At 48.0% G+C, this 22,471-nt stretch overlaps 2 protein-coding genes across 4 annotated transcripts in view; one reads left to right on the forward strand and one right to left on the reverse strand.

Annotated features, from left to right (window-relative positions):
• IFT38 (intraflagellar transport 38) overlaps positions 1-6,699 on the forward strand; it is a 132,140-nt gene extending 125,441 nt beyond the window's left edge. Inside the window, exons 11-12 of one of the 2 annotated variants that reach the window (XM_084818805.1) lie at positions 2,064-2,119; positions 5,303-6,699. In XM_084818805.1, the coding sequence (XP_084674931.1) occupies positions 2,064-2,119; positions 5,303-5,452 (206 nt within the window). In that variant the 3' untranslated portion in view covers positions 5,453-6,699. The remainder of the gene's footprint in view (positions 1-2,063; positions 2,120-5,302) is intronic. The other variant, XM_084818806.1, reaches the window with a different exon arrangement.
• The window catches only part of NLRC3 (NLR family CARD domain containing 3), a 52,038-nt gene continuing 35,934 nt past the window's right edge, over positions 6,368-22,471 (reverse strand). For both annotated transcript variants that reach the window (XM_084818803.1, XM_084818804.1), the window contains 8 exons: positions 22,079-22,162; positions 20,057-20,140; positions 17,657-17,740; positions 12,121-12,204; positions 11,652-11,735; positions 11,353-11,436; positions 8,996-9,079; positions 6,368-7,161 (listed from right to left, as the gene is read on the reverse strand). In XM_084818803.1, coding sequence (XP_084674929.1) covers positions 7,071-7,161; positions 8,996-9,079; positions 11,353-11,436; positions 11,652-11,735; positions 12,121-12,204; positions 17,657-17,740; positions 20,057-20,140; positions 22,079-22,162 — 679 coding nt within the window. In that variant the 3' untranslated portion in view covers positions 6,368-7,070. The remainder of the gene's footprint in view (positions 7,162-8,995; positions 9,080-11,352; positions 11,437-11,651; positions 11,736-12,120; positions 12,205-17,656; positions 17,741-20,056; positions 20,141-22,078; positions 22,163-22,471) is intronic.

Below are 22,471 nucleotides of genomic sequence, written 5' to 3' on the forward strand. Positions count from 1 at the left end.
TGCGAGGGTATCCCGCACATGTATTGTGCATTGCATGCTTACCCAAAGGCTCTGCAGTGTTCCTCAGGCGAGTAGAAAATCACAAGGCTGGTTGATGCTCCATTACAGATGTAAGCACTTTGCCCTGTGGGGAAAATTAGCAGGTGCCTAGAAGCTTGATGGTGGCGCCTATGGATATGAAATATTTGTTCAGTTCTGTGAAGGGCTGGTGCATAAAACTTAGGCCAGGTTCTAGGAATCTGAAATAGGTTTTTCTCCCAGTTTTGATGCTCACTCTTTTTAGTCTCAATCTACTTTACATACATACTTAACTATATGGGTGTAGGCGGTCCTTCAAATAACCTGGCCCCAAACCAATGCTATAATTCAGGAGATGGCAGAAGGTAGCTCTCCAGATATTTTAGACTTCAGCTCCCAGCATTCCTGACCACTGGCCAGGAAGGGGCTTTGGGGAGGGGCTCCTGGGAGTTGGTCCAAAACATCTGGAGATACTACAGCAATAGTGCCCCAATCATGTTGAAAGAGGTGGATGAAGAGGTCTAATTTTAAAAACAGAATGAGGAAGTGGATAAGGAGTGCAGAACCTTCCATCCAGGCATGGCTCACTTTCTCACACACCCCTCCTGCCGGACTCAGTTCCAGTACTGGAAAATTGGCTGAGGAGAGAAGCATCTGGGATACCTCGCTGTGGGTGTGCTCTGCATTCCTCACACATGCACCCTTTTGGCTTTTTAAATTGAATTCCCCCCTTTCTTCATAATTGGGGCAGTTTCATGTTTAAACACACAGAATTGTCCCATCACGTCTAGCTTAGACCTTAAAGTCAAGCAGGACCCTGGAAGGTACATCACCTCATTAAAAAAATAATTACCTTTGATCCCCACAAAGACTCCAACTCAGCCAAGGGCAAAAGATGCAGCTTTTCTCCCCAGCTTCTCACATTACGATGTTGTAGTGTGGGAATGCTTTCACAAGTCTCTACCAAGCCTGAACCATATGTCAAGCAGGAGGTGTTAATGCACAGGAGTACTTTGGGAGCGACCTGCATGTGACTCAGAACATCAGCCATGTCAAGCGCTGTCTGGATGCAAGAAATGTTAACCCGCCGTTCCTTACAAAAAGAACTGACTTCTGACTGTAACTCAGAAATTAGTCATAAGAGCAAACCTGATAGACCACTTAAGCCAATGTGCTTCTATTTAAGCCACTGTTTTCCAATTAAAGGCAGAGATAAGTGAAAAGATGCTGCCTTGGATGGAGCCCTACATCCATGTGCTTTTGGAATAGCAAAAAGGTGGCTGTTCTAAGATGCATGGGACGTTTGCACCTTTGGGTACAAAAGGATTGAAAGACTGAAAACATCTCTTGACTTTGGCATCTTAAACTGATAACAGATCATAGCTTCCCTTTGATTGTTCGTTGTTTTAATTTGCACTCTCAGGAGCTGGCGTACTTGTTGTTTTGGGCACAATCAATTGTCCATTCAATGAAGCCTCATTGAAATTAATCAACATTCATTGGGACTTGCACAGGAGAAAATACCAGTGGATTGTGCTCTGTATGAGCTGGGAACATGATGAGCTCTTTGGAGCTCTTCGCACGCACTAGCCAAAAACCCGGAATCAAGACTCAAAACGCCTTAATAGGTTTTTGTTCACATCCTCTTGTTTGCCCCAAAGCCTCTGTAGTGCTCCAAAAACATTTCCTTTGGCAACTTGTTTGAAGCCACACTTGGTCTAAACTATGCCCTGTTAACAGCAATCTGATATTTCATTAAATCCGATACCATCTTTTAAAGCATCTTGCCGCAGTATTGGAAAGCAAAAGTGCGGAAGGTGGCGTGATGGAGGCATCATTGCATGCGCTGTCCGCACTCCCTTCGTTGGCTTCTCGTCTCTGCCCAACAGGTTTTTGAACTGCTACAAGAACATGCAAAACCTGTGAGCAGAGATGCTAGAGGAGAAGTCTGAGGGCCCCCCTTCTACCATCTTTGGCAGTCTCATCTGTCCTCCAGCATTGGCACATATGCAGCCATAGTCTCATGAATTCTCTCTCTGCTCCAGGGAGACCAAGCAAGCGGATTGTAGGGACGATGCAAGGTGGAGACACAGAGGATGACGTAAGTAGCAAAGGGTACGGCTGGCCAAGGCTGGCACTTTTGGCCTGGCAGATCTTCTCATTCAGAAATCAGCAGCCTGTTCATTCTGCCATACCTGCCTTCACTTTCTGCCCGTCTTTCTCCTTCTTTCCTCAAAGCTCCCACTCCTTCCCTCTCTCACATTTTCTGTCTTCTCTGTTGGCCTCCTTGCCTCCTCCCTCTATCTGTGTCTTTGCCCCTTCCTGCTTCTGTACCAGCTTTTATGTTGGGGACGTAGAGCACCAGGCTGGCAAACAGCACTTCTCAGGGATCTCTGGGGGGCTGAGACTCGTTTTGCTGTCTCCTCACCATCATTTTATTGTCTTTTACCATTTATCACACGGTGCCTGTTGCTAAAACGACTAGGCTGTGATAAATGTTGAGAGGCAAATATCTACCCACAGGGATATTGCTTAGTCTTAGGGGGAACTGTCTGTCCAATACTCTAGTGGAAAGTATTGAACTCTTCAAATTAAGACGAGCACGCGACTGCTACCAATCTGTCCCCTCTCTGACTTCCCAATAACATTTAGCTAAAGAAAATGCTTGTCATGTCATCATGCTCAGTGTTTCCCTGCTCCTGCTACAATAGGATTTAGCCACCCTAAGGGTGCAATCCTATGGCTGCTAGACAGTGGCTAGATGGCCATAGGATTTTTCATTTTCTGGGAACTGAGCTCGGAGGCAGCGCTCCAAGATTGCTTCCCAGATAACCAACTCCCTGCCCTCAGCACCTCGTAGGCGGCGTGATTCGCTCCTGGCTCTGCACTCATAAGAGCAGTGCGGAGTGGCTGAAAAGGGGGTGTTCCTGCTGGAGGGGAGGGGACAGCGGAAGCGCCGTTACAACGCTTCCTATGCACTGCGCGGCACCCCTTGCCCCACTCCGAAGCACCCTGGCTAGACAGCCAAAATCAGCCATCTAGCCGCAAATGCAGGGCAGCCAGAGCACGGAGGAGAAGATCCCCTCCCTGCTCAGCCCGCCCTGCATTGGATAGTCAGTCGCCTCCAAGTTCAGAGGCCGCCAACTATCCCCATAGGATTGTGCCCTTAGTCCCGTTGGACAGTGTCCTTGTGTCTTTAGGATCAAGGTATTACTCCTGCTGAATATTTAAAGTGCTTCCTGACTAAGAATGCCTTTTTGTCTCTAAAGTGATTTGTGGTTCGTAACACAGGAACAAAATCCATTTTTTATTTGTTTGGCTCGTAGGCTTTTAGAAATCCAACCATCTGACAGGCGCCCCCTTTCCCTCCTAATGTGCCCAGAGACACAGTCTCAAAAGATTTTATTTATTTATTTATTTATTTAATTTCTATACCACCCAATAGCCAAAGCTCTCTCAATAGCCGAAAAAGATACATGATTTTTAGTGATGAAGAAGCCTGTTAGCATCCGGGCTCTTCCCCTTACGATGTAGTCTCTCCCCCGTTAGAAGTTGTGGTCTTAATGACATCACTGCACAGATGCAGGAAATACAAAAGCTGATTTAAGCCAGTTTACTGATATGCAGCTGCTGCATGAAAGCCTGCTTTGAATGGCTCCATGGGGCAGCTGCAGCTGGGAAATAGGGAATTGGCCACGTTTGTTTCAGTATCAGTTTGATTCTTGTGATGTGTTTTGCTGTTTGTATTATGGTTGTACTGCAGCAGCAGAGGAGGGGGTACATGCATTAGACATCCATCCATCCTGTGGCAAAGCCAGTGGTGGCCCAGGGGTGCATGCCACAGCTGGGGCAGTTTCTTGTGCAGTTCTCTTGTGGCACACTGAAGTGCCATTCCTTCCTGTTTGAAAACACCTGCCCTAGCTGCCCATAGGGTGACAGCCACGTGGAGATAAAGTGGCCTCTGTGGCTGAAATGCATAAACTGGCCCTTAGCCCATCCTTCCCACTGCCCTAGTGCCATCTGCCCAGTCGAGAAGATTTTTGGCCCCACCGAGGAAACGCAGCTGCAGCAGCCTCCGGGATGCTGCTGCAACGCTGGAAGACACCACTGGGGGCTCTCAGCCATTATCGATGACAGGAAACGTTGACAAGCCTGCCCTGCTTGAGTCATCCCCAGGCAGGCCGCTGAGCCCTTTGCTTGGCCCGGGCATGTAGCCCAGGCATGCTGCTCAGCTGCCTTCCCCTGACTCGCTTGGAGACGCTGACCTTCTTTCCGCAGTGCCTCATTCACTCGCATTCATTTTGCAAGACTGGCTGGTTTCATTTCTCTCTCTGCTTTCTTTCTGCTCCCACCTTGTGTTGTCTCTGCACGCTGCTGCTCCCTCTGCAAAGGTCGGGGCAGCCCAAGCCCAAGCCCGTAAACGCAAAGCCTCCAGAGCCAAGGCTAAGGTGGGTGTGCCTCTCCTACCCACGACGCTCTTCCTCCGCATCCCATGCCCACATGGCAGTATTCCTCACGGCTCTGGCCACGGCCCGACTTCTGTGCAGCAGCTTCTCTAGCAAGCTCTTACCATCAGTAGCAGCCGCTGATAGGAGTGAGCAAATAATGGTAAGATGCAGAGTACTGGCGTACAGATTCGCCATGATGGAGACAGCCCGCAGAAGCTTCAGAACCGTTTTGGACTGGGTTCCCGGATTGCTAACACGGGAGGTGTGGACAGTGAGTAATACCCAGAAAGAGAGGTCCTGGGCCTGAGGCCTAGACAGAATCCATGATAGTATTAAGAAGCTGAGCTTTCCCAATTGTACTCTGTACATGCTCAGCAATGTATTTATTGTATCATATTCTTATCTGTTTCTTTAAAGATGGGGTGTTGTCAGAACAGAAGCCTACCTCACAGGAGCTGCCTCCACCTGATTTTTTCTGATTCTCTGTGGAACTTCCCAGTCCGCATGAGAGGCCTTCAGAGAGCACAGAGGGCAGGAAAGCCCTGCCAAACTCTGGATCCAAGCCTATGTTCATTTATTTTTAGAACTATTGTTTTTTTTACTCATAGGCACACTTAATTAATCAACCAAAATTGATACAGTTAATTGACTTGAGATTTATTTAATTGGAAACAGCCCCATCATCATCATTGTTGTTATTATTATTATTATTATTATTCCATTATTTCAACATACTGCGTATGTGCACCTGATTATTATTTACCCTGAGCCTTTAGGAATGGGGCAGGTTTTTTAAAAAAAAAAATCCAGATAATGAATAAAATGTCTCCCCACAGGAAGACTCAGAGGACAGTGAAATTGATCTGGATGATGACGATGACGACGACGACGACTTGGAAGATGACAGCATTGACATCTCTCCCAACAAGGCCAGTCGGAGGGTCAGGAAGCCTGAGCCGCTGGAGGAGAGTGATAATGACTTCTGAGCAGCCTCCCAGAAGGGGAGAGGCTGTGGCATCTCCCGAGATAAATCTTGGGGAGCACAGAGGAGCTAAAAAGTCAACACCTACCACACAGACAGGACATATTCTAAAGTGAGGCTATGTTGATAGCAGTGAAAACAGTACCAGAGAAGTAATATATCTTGGTTCTCAATGCAGCTAAACTCCTTTGCTGTTATCAGTTCATGAAGTCCAACTTGCTTTGAAAAGAAACCAAAGTTGAGGCAATTAAATGATACTTTAGAATTGGGGGGCCCTAAAATCCTGTGGTGCTGAAGGTTTAAGAGCCCCCAGCAAGGCACGCACGCACGCACACACGTCGATCATACTTACAGTCTAGTAGCAAAAAGCAGTTTAGACTCCAGAAAAAAGCCCTGGCTGCTTTTTGGATACAAATATGGGTCCAGAATTGTTTACGGATAATTAGGATATGTTAACACCCTTTACTTGGAGTTCATGTCTACGGATGAAGACTGAATCCTGAACAAACAGCCAAAGTGCCCCCCTGTCCTTAACAGAAGGGAAGGAACTCCTCCTTTTGCCAAGGACTAAGGCAAGCCACGACCCCAGCAGCTCAGGCAAAGCAAACATTTCCATTGTCAGTTGACCAGAGCTAACAAATAAAGCTGGCAAGGATCCTCTGATTATTCTGGGGCTATTTCCTTCCTTTTAACTCAGTCTAATCTCTAATTGACCTCTTGGCCATATATGCACCTACAAGAGTGAAATACATTGAGGGTTAACTGTCCTCCTGGGATAAGGGGAGATTTCAAAAAGACAGTTTTAACCTAAACAGTTAATACCACGTCCTCTCCACACAAGTCCATGCTAATGTAAGACCAGGTTTAATCGATCTGATTTCCCCAGACAAATTTTTGTTACTTAATTTTTTTTTATTTTAATTTAAAAGACATACAAGCATTGTTTTGTTTGTGTTGTTCTCAGCCAGCAAATCTTTTGGCATAGGTCTGACTGAGTACCTTTGTCTTATCACAAACCTACCAGTTCCTGGATGCCTCTGTAAATAACTTTGTTTGCAGCAGGTAAAGGGACATATTCTGTAAATCCCATCCTATAATGCCAGCAAGGAGTTCGTTCTGTTCTGAAGATCCCTCAGTTACTTGCACCTTGCAAGCCATACTGTTTTTATTCAGAGCCACTCCGAATTTCTCTTTGACTGTTACGTTCCCGTGTTTCACCAATAAAGGCCTCCTCCCGCCCCCTGTCTTGCTTCTGCTTGTGATGTTTTTGTGGGTGCGTCCACCTCCTGTTGTCACCAATTATAGATGAACAAGTGTCTTCAGCCAAGATGGAAGACGCAGTCAATACATTGGCCACTTTGAAGCATCCTTTGCAAAATGCCTGAACCACCCAAGCACTTCATTGGCAGGAACAGATCCCAGAATAATGACGACATCTCGGTGGGCCATTCTCATCCACAGAGGCCACAGCCCCACTTAGGACTGTCCGTTGCATCAGCTTGTTGCTCCCTGATGACCTTTCCTTTCACTGCCATCCTCTGTTAGCAGACCATGCTTAGAGAAGGGGCGCTCCCAGGGTGTGGAGTGTCTGGGCTCCCTGACCGCCTCCAGCAGAGCCCCTCTCACATCTCTACAACGCAGTTGGGGGCATTTGACCGGATGGCATCAGCAATCACCTTGGCTCCTGACTCGCCAATTTGATTTCCCTGTAAGCTATGGGAGGGGAGAAAAAGGAAACCTTGGTGTGGTGCCCCAGGGTCACTTCGCTTGCAATTTTCCCCCAGGGCATAGGAACGTTGGAAGCTGCCTTATACAGAGTCAGAACACGAGTCCATCGAGCCCGGTATTGTCGACACTGACTGGCAGCAGCTCTCCAGGGGTTTCAAGCAGGGTTTTTTCCAGCCTTCCCTGGAGATGCCAGGGATTTTGCCTGGAACCTCCTGCATGCAAAGCAAGTGCTCTGCCACTGAGCTACAGCCCCTCAGACTCACAAAAAGACGCCGTGTGTGTGTGGGGGTGCTTAACAGTTTCCCTCATTGCACAAGGCTGTTGCTAGCCTGAGTCATTGCTCAATTGGCAACTTAATACAGTGGTGACTACTGTGCTAGTGCCATAAGGCCAGGATCTCTTCTCGATCACCCCAGAGTGCAGGACACGGAATCATGGGCTCAAGTTACAGGAAGCCAGATTCCAGCTGAACGTCAGGAAAAACCTCCTGACTGTTCGAGCACTACGACAATGGAACCCATTATCTACGGCGGTGGGCTCTCCCATGCTGGAGGCATTCAAGATGAAACTGGATGGCCATCTGTCAGGGATACTTTGACAGATTCCTGCATTGAGCAGGGGGTTGGGCTAGATGGTCTTATAGGCCTCTTCCAACCCTACTGTTCTATGATTCTGTGATACGATTCTATAAAGCAATGGTGGGCAGAAGGTAGATCTGGACCGCATGGTAGATGCACAAGGATTTCTGACTCCCAATTATTTAACAATAGCAGCAATACAATGGCTGCCCCCTCACTCCTGAAGTATACTGCAGAAATTAAAACCTGGGGGGAATCAGTAGTGGTTTTTTGCATAGAAGGACTGAGCTCCATTCAGTTGTGCTACTCAAAATAAATCCTTGGACTCAAGAGTTCTTTAATGTCTTTTGCACCAAGCTCCAGTTGGTGCATCTCGGGGATCTAGTAAAAATAACAGTAGAACCGGCAGGCTCGAAGGCTACCCACCACTGCTACACCATAAAGGTCTGGACTGGGAGGCTGCTGTGGGTGATCAGTCTTGGTTTGGACTGGACTGGGGCGCTTTCTCACCAATTCATATCTAGACATTCAAGGCAGGAAAGCAGTGAAGAAAAGCAAAGGCCTCTAAACCTTTACCTTTAAACCTTTACCTGCCAAGCCACGGCCAATATAACTAGAGGTAGTCTCAACCTCTGAGGAAAGTGTTCGGTAAAGATTGTCCTCTGTGCCCAAGGAACAGCAGTTTAACCCCCTGGTGCAAAGTGGGATCTAGTAACTATTAAGGAAGAAAAAGGTAAAAGCCCTGCCAGTGTCCCTTGTGTGGTTGCAGACGCCAGCCTAGCACTTATGCCTCACCCTGGTTCCGACACCCAACTTTTCAACAAAGCTGGGATTTTCTTTTGGTGGGAAAATGGGAAGGAAGGGGTCGGTGAGCTGCAAACAGAAGGGTCGAGGAGGAGGGAAAAGGAACTAGACAGGGCACCTTCTGACCACCCTGGGTCCCTGCTCAGCCACACTGCTTTCTGAGATTTTGCCACACACTGATCCATACATGTCAAGCTCTCCCTGCATAGTTATATGGAGGCTAAAATAAAAATTCTGTAAAACTTTTTTTAAAGGCTGAGAATCCTCGGGGGAAATGAATTCTGATTCTGTGGCACACCCATGCACACTGCTGCATTCATGATGAACCAGCCCCGTCGCCACATGCACCGTTTCCAAAGTCTGTGGGGACCAGATGAGAAATGGCTTGAGCACAGCCTTTCTCGACCAAACATGTTGGCTCGGGACAAGTGACTTACTTGATGTAGGTGAGGCTGTGGCTTCTGGTCAGAGCTGTGGCAATGCAAATGGCGCCGTCCATGCCCAGTGCATTCTCCTGGAGGCTGCGAACAAGAGAGCATAGGCACGTGCCATCTTCATTCGCACATAGCGTCTACTCTAACCATGTTCCGTTTTCTATTAAGTAAACCTCAACCTGGCCATTCAGTATCTATCAACATCAATGCCTGAAAAAGCCATTTTTAAAAGACCAGTTGACCCAACGGTATTGTTTCCACTCCCAATTTCCCCAAGCAGTGGGAAGTTTCAAGGCAGCCTTATCAGTTGCCCTGGGAGAAGACAGGAATCAAGACGTGTGCCGTTCTTTGTAATGCCTTTCTATTAACATACTACTTTAAAAATATACCGCCCGGCACCTAATCAGGTAGTCCTAGCCTTGAAGCCGCGTCAGTCCCCAAAAGCAACAACAGACCCTTGCAGCTCTCCAAGGCTGCTGCTTGCCAGCCATGGGCAAAACTCGGGCTTCTTATTCCCTGGCTGGATGTTAACTGCAAAACCATCCCTTTCAGCCCTCACCCAAGCAGAATATCACAGCGCTGCGCAATCCTCTGGGTTGCGCTCTCAACAGACAGAGGGCTCTGAGTTTGGAGCCCTCTGCCCATCCTATGCCCTGCAGGCAAGAGCCAGGCAAGGCGAGAGGTATGGAGACAATTTTGCTTCTGTTCCTCTATTTAAATTGCAAAAAGCAGCTAGATGGGCTCAGAGGTCAGAAATACAACAGAAGGAGCTTTGGGAGTCAAAGGAAGGATCTACCCAAGAGTTGGACCTGGCTGTGGGCGCATTTGGCTGGGGTGGAGGTTTAGGGAATTGGGCTGAGGTAAAATAAGTAATTAAGGGCTCAATCCTATGCATATTTAGACAGAAAAAAGCCCTACAAGTCCCAGCATTTCCCAGCCAGCACTTTTAGAGACTTGTATTAGCAACAGTGTCCCTTGAGTCCTTAAGAAGTGTCAGTAAGCATTCTTTTGAACATCCCACAGTAATTAGTATTCCCTTATGTACAAAATACCCATTTAATAAATGAACTTCTTTAATCATTTTTCTTGTCTCTAGTGTTGGTGCCTATCTCATGCCTAAGCCTCTCATACCAAGCTACTAGGAGGTTTTTAAGTACTCTAAGGGAGCAATCCTATGGCCGCTAGACAGCGACTAGCTGGCCATAGGATATGCTGCTTTCCAGGAACCGACCTCGGAGCCCAAGCTCTGAGGTCGGTTCCTGGAGAACCAACCTCCCCCCACTTCCGTGCTGCCTCAGAGGCAGCGCGGAACAGCCCTGTCCTCCATGCTCGCAGGAGGAGCGCGGAGCAGCTGGAAAGGGGCATGGCTGGGGGCGTTCTGGGGCAGGGAGGGCGGAAATGCCTGTACGACACATCCAATGTCGTACAGCAGCTTCCTTCCCTGTTCCGGCCTCCTGCGCCTAGACAGCCGCAATCGGCTGACTAGCTAGAGAAGCAGGGCACGAGAAGCACGGAGGGAACAATCCCCTCAATGCTTCTCCTGCCCTGCTTTGGATAGGATTGCTTCCTAAGAGAATTGGTGGCAGTGGAAAAGGGTCAGCTTGGGGAACTCTGAGTCATAGTGTCAGAGAGTCCCTTAGGCCCTGAAATATAAGCATTTGCTAAATATAAGAAACCTCATAGGTGGGGTTGTTCAGTGAGTTTCCCCATAGGTGGTAGCAGTGTTGGGAGAGAAAAAAAAATATGTGAAGTATAAGCAGAGTATAAGAGCGCAAGGATGATTTTGCTTCCATCCCTCCATTTAAATTGTAAAGAACTGCTGGACAGGTCTCTGAGGCTATCTAGCTGACTTGCATTTCAGTGGGCAAAGAGGGGACTGGAGAGGCCATACGATTATGTGTATCCCAGCCTCTCCCCTCCCCACCTGCCAGCATGCCCCCTTTTCTCCCTCTCTGACTTCTCTTATGAGTTCACAGCTGCGATCCACAATTGGATCTCCTCCTCTGTGCTCGTAGCTCTGTCTATAGGTATCAAGGAGGAAATCCACAACATTCTATGGTGCCCCAGATGCTGTCTAGGGGCCATAGGATTGCTCTCTAAGGGCCACAAGCTTTAGTGGCTCAGAAAACCCTCCAGCCATCAAAGGCTGTTCAGGAAGCCCCTTCCACAACCAACCCATGCCAAAGCCTAGAGCGAAAAGGTCGTCTCTTCCCTTGGACTGCCAGAACAGCACAATTCCATCACAGGATCATTTATCTGTTACTCTGCACCAGCCTTCCTGAACCTGGTGTTTGACTGCAACTCCTAGCCAACATGAGAGTTGTAGTCAAACACATCTGGAGAGCATCTGGTCGACTTACTTCAGCCTGCGAAGGGTGCAGTTCACTTTCAAGGCATTGGCCATGGCCTTAGCTCCTGCCAACCCAATGGAGTTTCCTCTCAAGCTGGAAGGAGGAGCAAAACAGAGTAATTATGGCAAGTTCTTGAGCTCTGGCCCAAATGGTGCAATGATTCCACCTGAGGCTGGAGGCAAAAAGGGGAAGCAGGAAGAGCCAAGCTGGGATCCAGTTATGCCAACCTGTCAGGCTCTGAGGTGGCACCATCAAATCATAGCTTTGCTTTCCCCATAAAGACATACGGAGAGGACTTGGGTACTTACTCTAGCATTGCAAGGCTCTTGTTAATAACCAAGGCCTCTCCCAACGCTCTGGCCCCGCTCTCGCCGACCAGCGCCACCTGGAGGCTGCCACAAAACAAGACACATTTAGGACAATGCAAGTCACGCTAGGGCCACCTCGTTACACCAAGGACAACGTATTAGTGAGAGTGAGGCAAGCCATGCGGCTTGCTCAGAGCCTAGTCTTTGCACAACACTGCTCCCAGTCCAATTCCATGGGGGCATCAATGGCGGAGTGTACCATTCAGGAAGTCTCCTCTGCCCCTTGTAGCGCTCCTGTCCTGTTTCAAGACACACACATTTCCCACCTGTGGGCCAAGCAGTGGCACACATCTCTTGGGCCAGATTTAGGTTAGGGGCTGGCTGTTGCTGACCGCCCTCCCCCCGCTCCCCCAGCCTTGCATTCCCCATTAACAGACATGCTGCCCTTGGGTGCAACATGGAAACTTACAAGAGATCAGTGAGTGTGGAGTTCATCCGCAGAGCAGAAGCCAGGGCAGCTGTTCCTTCATCCCCAATCGTATTTTCCTGTAAACTGAAACAGCAGGTGCAAGGGTCAGCCTTCCCACATATCTCTTTCAAAGGAACTAACCTGTTATCCTCTCATTCATATCTACCTATCTATCTGGCCTTGCAGAGAATTTCTGGCAAAAAGGCAAATACAATTTTAGGTTGCATCAATAGAAGTATCATTTCAAAATTACGGGAAGTGATAGTTCTACTCTACTCTGCACTGGTCAGACCTTGCCTCGAATACTGCGTCCAATTCTGGACACACCACAGTTAAGGAAGATTCAGATAAATTGGGGCGAGTTCAAAAAAGGGCAACAAAGATGATCAGGGGCTAGAAACCTAAGTCCTATGAGGAAAGATTGAAGCGACTGGGTATGTTTAGCCTCGAGAAGACTGAGGGAGAATATGATAGCACTTTTCAAGTACCTAAAGGATTGTCACACAAGAAGAGGGCCGCAACCTGTTCTCTATCATCCAAGACTGCAGGACATGAAATACCAGGCTTAGGTTACAGGAAGGCAGATTTTGGTTGAACATCAGGAAAAACTTCCTCATGGCCAGAGCAGTCAGACAATGGAACCAACTGCCTAGGGAGGTGGTGGGCTCCCCTTCACTGGAGATATTCAGAGACTGGATAACCATCTGTCGGGGAATTTTAAACTGGATTCCTACATTGAGCAGCAGGTTGGACTTGATGGCTTAAATGGCCCCTTCCAACTCTATGATTTGTTGTTGTTGTTGTTGTTCAGTTGTTCAGTTGTATCCGACTCTTGGTGACCCCATGGACCATAGCATGCCAGGCCTTCCTGTCCTGCGCTCTCTCCCGCAGCGTGCTCAAGTCCATGTTCATTGCATCAGTGATGCTATCTAGCCATCTCATCCTCTGCCGTCCCCTTCTCCTTTTGCCTTCAGTCTTTCCCAGCATCAGGGTCTTTTCCAGAGAGTTTTCTCTTCGCATTAGGTGGCCAAAATATTTGAGCTTCAGCTTCAGTATCTGTCCTTCTAATGAGCACTCAGGCTTGATTTCCTTTAGGATTGACTGATCTGACCTCCTTGCAGTCCAGGGGACTCGTAAGAGTCTTCTCCAGCACCACAGTTCGAAAGCATCAATTCTTCGGCGCTCAGCCTTCCTTATAGTCCAGCTTTCACAGCCATACGTTACTACTGGGTAAAACCATAGCTTTGATTATGTGGACCTTTGTTGGCAAGGTGATGTCTCTGCTTCTTACTATGCTGTCTAGGTTTGCCATAGCTTTCCTCTCAAGGAGAAGCGTCTTTTAATTCCATGGCTACAGTCACCGTCTGTGGTGATCATGGAGCCCAAGAAAATAAAATCTGTCACTGCTTCCATTTCTTCCCCTCCCATATGCCAGGAAGTGATGGGGCCAGATGCCATGATCTTCGTTTTTTTAATGTTGAGTTTCAAACCAGCTTTTGCACTCTCCTCTTTCACCCTCAACAAGAGGCTCTTTAGATCCTCTTCACTTTCTGCTATTAGGGTGGTATCGTCTGCGTATCTGAGGTTGTTGATAACTCTCCCGGAAATTTTAATTCCGACCTCTGATTCATCCAACCCGGCCTTTCTCATGATGTACTCTGCATATAAGTTAAATGAGCAGGGCGACAATATGCAGCCTTGTCGTACTCCTTTCCCAATTTTGAACCAATCGGTTGTTCCATGTCTGGTTCTTACTGTTGCTTCTTGACCCTCGTACAGGTTTCTCAGGAGACAGGTAAGGTGGTCTGGTACTCCCATCTCTTTCAGAATTTGCCAGAGTTTGTTGTGATCCACACAATCAAAGGCTTTAGCGTAGTCAATGAAGCAGAAATAGACGTTTTTCTGGAATTCTCTTACTTTCTCCATGATCCAGCCAACGTTGGCGATTTGATCTCTAGTTCGTCTGCCTCTTCGAAACCCAGCTTGTACTTCCGGTAGTTCTCGGTTCGCCTACTGCTGAAGCCTAGCTTGTAGGATTTTGAGCATCACCTTGCTGGCATGTGAAATGAGCACAATTGTACGGTAGTTTGAACACTCTTTGGCGTTGCCCTTCTTTGGAATTGGAATGTAAACTGACCTTTTCCAGTCTTGTGGCCACTGTTGAGTGTTCCAAATGTGTTGGCATATTGAGTGCAGCACTTTAACAGCATCATCTTTTAGGATTTTAAATAGCTCAGCTGGAAGACTGTCATCTCTGCTAGCTTTGTTGTTACTAATGCTTCCTAAGGCCCACTTGACTTCACTCTCTTGGATGTCCGGCTCAAGTTCAGTGACCGCACTCTCATGGCTATCAGGGACATTCAGATCTTTCCTGTATAGTTCTTCTGTGTATTCTTGCCACCTCTTCTTAATCTCATCTGCTTCTGTTAGGTCCCTGCCTTCTTTGTCCTTTATCATGCCCGTCTTTGCACAAAACGTTCCCTTGAGATCTCCGATTTTCTTGAAGAGATCTCTAGTCTTTCCGATTCTGTTGTTTTCCTCGATTTCTTTGCATTGTTCATTTAAGAAGGCCTTCTTGTCTCTCTGTGCTATTCTCTGGAACTCTGCATTCAGTTGGATATATCTTCCCCTTTCTCCCTTGCTTTTCGCTTCCCTTCTTTCCTCAGCTACTTGTAAAGCCTCATCAGACAGCCACTTTGCTTTCTTGCATTTCTTTTTCTTTGGGATGGATTGAGTTGCTGCCTCCTGAACAATGTGACGGACTTCCGTCCATAGTTCCTCAGGCACTCTGTCTATCAGGTCTAATCCCTGAAATCTATTCCTCACCTCCACTGTATATTCATAAGGGATATGATTGAGGTCATACCTGAATGGTTTAGTGGTTTTCCCTACGTTCTTCAATTTAAGCCGAAATTTTGCAACAAGAAGCTCATCATCTGAGCCACAATCAGCTCCAGGTCTTGTTTTTACTGACTGTATAGAGCTTCTCCATCTTTGGCTGCAAAGGACATAATCAATCTGATTTCGATATTGACCATCTGGTGACGTCCATGTGTAGAGTCGCCTCTTGTGCTGTTGGAAAAGAGTGTTTGCTATGATCAGCATGTTCTCTTGGCAAAACTCTATTAGCTTTTGTCCTGCTTCGTTTTGTACACCAAGGCCATGCCTGCCTGTTATCCCGGTGATTTCTTGACTTCCTACTTTAGCATTCCAATCCCCTATGATGAAGAGGACATCTTTTTTTGGTGTTAGTTCTAGAAGGTGTTGTAGGTCTTCATAGAACCAATCAACCTTAGCTTCTTCGGCCTCAGTGGTTGGGGCATAGACTTGAATTACTGTGATGTTGAATGGTTTGCCTTGGATTCATACTGAGATCATTCTGTCGTTTTTGAGATTGTACCCCAGTACTGCTTTTCCCACCCTTTTGTTGATTATGCGTACTACTCCATTTCTTCTAAGGGATTCTTGCCCACAGTAGTAGATATGATGGTCACCTGAATTAAATTCGCCCATGCCTGTCCATTTTAGTTCGCTGATTCCCAAGATGTCGATGTTCAATCTTGCCATCTCATGTTTGACCACCTCCAGCTTACCTTGATTCATTGATTTTACATTCCAGGTTCCTAAACAATATTGTTCTTTACAGCATCGGATTTTCTTTTCACCACCAGACACATCCACAGCTGAGTGTCCTTTCGGCTTTGGCCCAGCCGCTTCACTCTTTCTGGCGCTACTTGGAAATTCCCTCTGCTCTTCCCCAGTAGCATATTGGCCACCTTCTGACCTGAGGGGCTCATCTTCTGGCGTCATCTCTTTTAGCCTTGTGATACGTTCCATGGGGTTTTCTTGGCAAGAATACTGGAGTGGGTTGCCATTTCCTTCTCCAGTGGACCACATTTTGTCAGAACTCTCTGCCTTGACCTGTCCGTCTTGGGTGGCCCTGCATGGCATAGCTTATGGCTTCACTGAGTTACACAAGCCCCTTCGCCACAACAAGGCAGTGATCCATGAAGGGGAACTCTATGATTACGTTATCATTATTTTCATTACATTATTATCATCATCATTTTTATTTTATTATTATTTATTGTTCTTTTAGCATTTATGTAATGCCATCAGAGTGATCAAACTGTGTCACATAACATTATCTCTGTCATCCTTACAGCAGCCCTGTAATAATGTCTTTTTCCATTATTTTATTCATATATATATATATATATATATATATTTATATTTATATTTATATTTTGCAAACTGGAGGGATATTAAATTTATTAGGAAATGGCTTCCTTTAGACATTCCAGAAGGGCCTATTCATGGGTGGGTGGGGGATAATATCTGCCCATTTCACTTGTTGCATTCTACAGGTATAGCAGGCTTTTCAGTTGCTTGCCATTCATAAACACTATCAAGTCTGCAGAAATACTAGTAAACAAAACTTCATTCTCAGGCACAGACAGAAGGAATCTGAGTCTTTATCCAGACAATGGAAGAGCCATAAGAGATCAGACCGAGAGTCCATCTAGTCCAGCATTCTGTTCACACAGTGGCCAACCAGCTGCCCACAGGAAACCCACAAGCAGGGCACGAGTGCAACAGCACTGTCCTGCTCATGTTCCCCAGCAAGTGGTGTACATAGGCATACTGCCTTTGATACTGGAGGCAGCATATAGCCATCAGGACTAGCAGCCGTTGATAGCCTTCTCCTGCATGAATCTGTAAACTTCTCTCAGCCTGGCCCCTTTATTCTACCTCTGCCTGCTTCGAGTGATGATCGTGGCTGGGGAGACAGGTTCCTTAGGTACATCAGCAGGTATGCAGCAACCCTCTGCTGGTCTCGGGCACCTCTGTATCAGTTTGAGTGAGGCCTAGTCTATATGCAGTAGAATGAGCTGTACCGCTTCATGCTGCAAGGTGTGTGTGGGAGGCATATTTGTAATGCTCCCCTATGTGAAAAACTCCCTACATATAAATTTTTTTTTTACACAACAGAATAAGCTGGGGAAGAAGTTCCCTCCCTGATGTATTAGGTTTATTTATTTAACTGTGTTTGTTTATTTCCTTTATATCCCACCTTCTTTCCTCTTGCAAGGAACCCCAGGCGGCTCGCATTATCCTCCTCCTCTCCATTTTATCCTCACATCAACAACCCTGTGAGGTGGGTTGGGCTGAAAGTCTGTGACTGGTCCAAAGTCACCCAGTGAGTTTCTATGGTCGAGTGGGGGCTAGAACCCGGATCTCCCGGCTCCCAGTCCAACACTCTCACCACCTCGCCACATTGTGAGCATTCAAAATGGATGAACTACACTATTCGTAGTGTAAAGTGGTACACTCCACCCCTACGATTCGTAGTGTAAAGTGGTACACTCCACCCCTATTCGTAGTGTAAAGTGGTACACTCCACCCCTACGATTCTTATCACTTCCTCCTGTTGCAGGTGTAAAACAGACCTGAGATTCTAAAGAAGGGATTGCAGGGGTGGCTACTTCCGTTTCATTCAATGCAAAAATGGCCCTCGGCAAAAGTGTGGACTTACTCCAGGAGGGTGAGGCTCTTGTTGACGTGTAGTGCTTGGCTCAGGGCCTTGGCTGCTTTGGACTGAATAAAGTTCCACTGCAAACTAGAAGAAGAAGGGAGACAGAGGAGAGAGATGAGACTTTAAGGCCAGGAGGGAATGACATGCTACCCTCCAGATGCTTTGACCTACAGCTTCCGTCAGCCCTAGCAAGCATAGTGAGGGATCATGGGAGTCGTAGACCAAAACATCTGGAGGGCCACGAGTTGCCCACCCCTGCCCACACGCTGAGAATTATCACATACTACAGCTCTTCCTGGACTGCACCACTTCAGAAGGCAACCAGGGGGTGTGGGGGGTGTCATACATTTCAATGTAAACATCTCCCTACATAGCAGCAATTCTCTACATGTGATGGGGTGGCAGGCGCTGCTTTGAACTCCACACTGCACATACAACATAGCTTGTGATGCAAGCAGTATGTGCAGGTACATGTGTGCAAGAATAGGCCGATATTGCACAATTCTTCCCACCACCCCTTCTGAGAGAAAAGGATTGCACGAATCAGCTCTATGTTGTTTCGATGTTTGCACATACCACTCACATGGAGGGGCCCCGTGTGCCTGTTGCATCATTGCATCTAGAACAGGGGTGCAGAACCCACAGTCCGCAGGCCTCATGCAGCCTGCCAAGCTCCCCAATCTGGCCTACGGAGCCTCCTAGGGTTCCTTCAGCGGTGGGTCTTGACCTCCGCCCCACCCCCTGGAGGAATCTCCCTAGAGGAAACCCCTCTGTTATCTCCAATCAGAGATAATAGCAGGGAGGAAAGCCCTGGCGGAGTTGCTTTGCACAGCGCCCCCACGGGGACACTGAGCACCACGCAAAGCCAGGGACTCAGGCGGGGCTGGGAGGAGCAGTTGCACTTCTCGGTGCGGGCCAAGTCTCTTTCTCTGTGCTAGAAGTGGCAAGGAACGCTGTGCCTATTTGAGCATGGAGAAAGGCTAAAATGGCTGTGTGTGTGTGTGTGTGGGGGGGAATTGTATCAGTGAGTGTGGCCATGCTGACTGATGTCATCCGGCCTGTGGAGGGCCTGGGGGTGGGGGGCAATCCCAAATCTTTGGGAGGCAGCTCTGCAAAATGCTGAAAGTCTCTCCTTCAAATCCTTCGGTACCATGATAAGTAGCTCCCCAAGACTTACTCCCTATGTGCAACATAGAGGTACAGATGTCTATTGCTGGGAAATCCGGTCCTTTTTTTTCTTGATGGAGTTCCATGGTATGTACGACTTGCTTTACATTTGCAAGCTGGGCTGCAGCCTTTTCCCTGAATGTTGGGAACCCTTTTTATGCTTTTTTCCCTGCAGGCTCTGCAATTTGCACAAGTTTCTGAACAACTGTACACATTTCTGAACAATTTGGACATATTTTGCTAGATTTGCGCAAGTTTGGTCAGATTTGCAGAAATTCGGTCAGATTTGCACAGATCACTCAGAAATTTGCACAAATTGCGGAACCTATGAAAAATGCACAAGAGGCTGAGAAAAATCTACAAACTGGCCCAACTCTCTGCAGACTGAGTTGGATGCCACAGCAGGAACTGGCATGAAGTCCGGAGGGCTGAGCCTAAGAAAATGTATTGAACTCCACCCCCCAAATGGAGTTCTTCAGCATGCTTACTTACGAGGCTGCTCACTGAACTCTCCTGAATAGTTTCCAGTTGGATGTAAAACAGATCAAGAGACCAAGGTGGGAGTCATTCCTCCCAACCAAACTAGCATGGTACACTCTGTAGGATCCGAACACGCTACCAATGGCCTTTAAGCAGCCATCTTTCTCCACTGGGTTGGTACAACTCCCTTGAAATCCAAGCAGACATGGGCAGCCCAAGACATTTCGCTGCCTGTGGCGAAGGACAAGAAGGGGGCCCCTCCCATTCCATGTACAAAAGCCAACTGGACTGGCAGATAGAATCATATCAGATGATTCTGCCTTAACATGAATTATAAGACAGCATCCTCCACTGAACCTGAAGGCACCAGGCTAACTTGGGAGGTGCAGAGCAGATCACATGGCATGCAGGTCTCTCCTCCCACACCTTGCTGCCACCTCCTCACATCCGCCGCCGGAGGCGACTGTTTCATTCTGCCTAATGGCAGGGCCGGCCCTGCAAGCAGAACACCGCCCCACCAGCCAAGTACTGTGGACAGCTCGGAACTTCACCTCCCCACCCCATTTTGGTGCTCTCAAGTAGGCACTAAAAACAGGAGGTTTCACAAGCCCCCAGTGGGCTTCCATACATGGCCAGTGAGCTACGTTCTGCGCAACAGTCCACAAATTGTCCAGACCTAGACAACAGGTTTATTGTGCCGCGCCGCCAAAAAATGCCTGCTCCGGCAATGCGGATTAATCTACCCAAACTCACTGCAGGGAAGCGAGCGTGTGGTTCTCCTCCAATGCCATCGCAATGGCCTGGACGCCTTCATCATGCAGCAGGTTGGCAGCCAAGCTAGAAGCAAGGCCCAGAGAGAAGGAGAGTTAGAACACCACAATGTGCCGCTCAGGATCAGGATTAACATGTGACATTCTGGCTTCTGCCTCGCCTGACCACTTCGGCCTCCACACCATCACGCCTCCTTGCCCCACAGTCCCCACAGATCTTTTGTCTGTCCACAGCGTAAAACAGGGGTGGGGAACCTGAGACCCACATGCCAACTCCAGCCTGCCCAGGGTCCCCATCAGGCTCCTCAGGATTCTCCAGGTGGCCACGCCCCCTTTCTGTGCCCCCCCCCCCGACTGTTTGGTGGCTTCCTGGCTTTTGCATGGTTTTCTCCCCACTCTAAAAAATTGAAATGTCTCTCCTAAGCCTGAATGACTTCAGAGCTTTAAACTAAAATATGCTGGGATTTGGGGCCTGCACCCTTTTGCCCCACTCACTACTGGAATGCGGCCTCCGAGAGCTTCCCCGAAATGGAATTCAGCTCTTGGGCTGAAATTGGTTCAACACCCTGGCAAACCACATGAGGTTTTCCCACAGCCCTTCCTTTTGTTCCACCACTCTTTTCCTTAGGCTGCTGCCTCCTCCACCCATTCACTTCCCCCAACCCTGCTTTGAAGAACGTAAGAACCTAAGAAGAGCCCTGTTGGATCAGACCAAGGGTCCATCTAGTCCAGCATTCAGTTCGCACAGTGGCCAACCAGCTGCTGACTGGGAACCCACAAGCAGGGCATGAGTGCAACAGTACCGTCCCACCCATGCTCCCCAGCAAGTGGTGTACATAGGCTCACTGCCTCTGGTACTGGAGGTAGCGCACAGCCATCAGGACTAGTAGCCATTGATGGCCTTCTCCTCCAGGAATTTGTCCAACCCCCCTGTTGAAGCCATCCAAATGGGTGGCCATCTCTACAGCCTGTGGTAGCGAATTCCATAGCTGAACTCTGCGCTGTGTGAAGACGTCCTTCCTTTGATCTGCCCTGAATCTCCCACCAACCAGCTTCATGGGATGGCCCCACTGGGTTCTAGTATTATGAGAGAGACAGAGGGAGAAAAATGTCTCCCTGTCCACATTCTCCACACCAGGCATAATTTTGTACACCTCTGTCATGTCTCCCCTTGCCCTCCTTTTTTCCAAGCTAAACAACCCCAGCTGTCGTAACCGTCTCTCATAGGGGAGAGACCATAACAGCAGAAGGCGACGATTCTCAAACTACTGTTCTCCATCCTTCAACCAGCTGAGCTCTGAGCCCTTTTATTTCCAACGCAGAGCGCTACCCTGCTCCTATCTTCCGCTCCTCTGTGATTTTTTGTTTCCCCGTCGCCAAAGCGATCGTTGGCTCCGCTGCTGCCCCACCCACAACAGAACCTCCACTGTTTGGCAACAGTCTACTGCTGACCAATTTCCGCCTGGGAACCTTGTGCTGTGCGAGCGGCAGGAGACAAACGCTGCTAATAATAATAATACATCAGAGAGGCCACGCTAAGGTGCACATGGAAAAGTTCTACGCTGCTGCTACCAATACAAGAGCCCTGCCCTTTTTGCATTTGGCTGCTGCAGATACCTGCGAGATTCATCCCATGCTAGTACCGGTACCTCCCCCCAGGTAACAAATTAAGCACGTAACACCACTACCACGCTGCTAGGCCACAAGACTTCTATGGGTGGACAAAATATTATTAAGACTGCAATCCTATACCAGCCTTCCCCAACCTGTGCCCTCCAGATGTGTTGGACTACAAGTCCCAGCATGCCCCTGTCAGCATGGCTGGCTGGGGCATGCTGGGAGTAGTAGTCCCACACATTTGGAGGGCACCAGGCTGGGGAAGGCTGTCCTATATACATTCACGTGTGTGTAGGTCCCATTGAATTCACATGCGGCTTATTTCTGAGTAGAGCGACATAGGATTGCAATGTAAGAGATGCAATTTTTAAAGGGCCAAATTACTCACTCCAAATTTCGCAGGGTGCTGTTAGCTCGAAGGGCACGGGCAATTTCCTGAGCTCCCTCTTTGCTTATGGAGTTCTCCCGCAAGCTAAAAACACAAGGAGAGAGCCACTGTCATTGTCTTCCAAATGCCTTCATTTGTGATTTACCCTCCACACTGCCCTGAACTGGCAAGCAAACAGGAGGGTGGGGGGCTTTTATAGGTTTATTTCCTTGTGAGAAGATGTATAACTGTTTTGTGATGCTAATAGCTGTTTATTTATACAACCTGATCTGGGAGAGGGGGAAGGAAGAAGGCACGCACTCAGACACGCAGAACTTGGGAGTTTCAGACCCCTCCATAAGCAACGGTATGAACAAACACCCAGCGGCTTCTTACAAGCTACCTCCCAAAAAC

The sequence above is a fragment of the Heloderma suspectum genome, chromosome 12, assembly GCF_057233095.1.
Source record: "Heloderma suspectum isolate Gila_16-S chromosome 12, 16-S_ref, whole genome shotgun sequence".
Classification (NCBI taxonomy): domain Eukaryota; kingdom Metazoa; phylum Chordata; class Lepidosauria; order Squamata; family Helodermatidae; genus Heloderma; species Heloderma suspectum.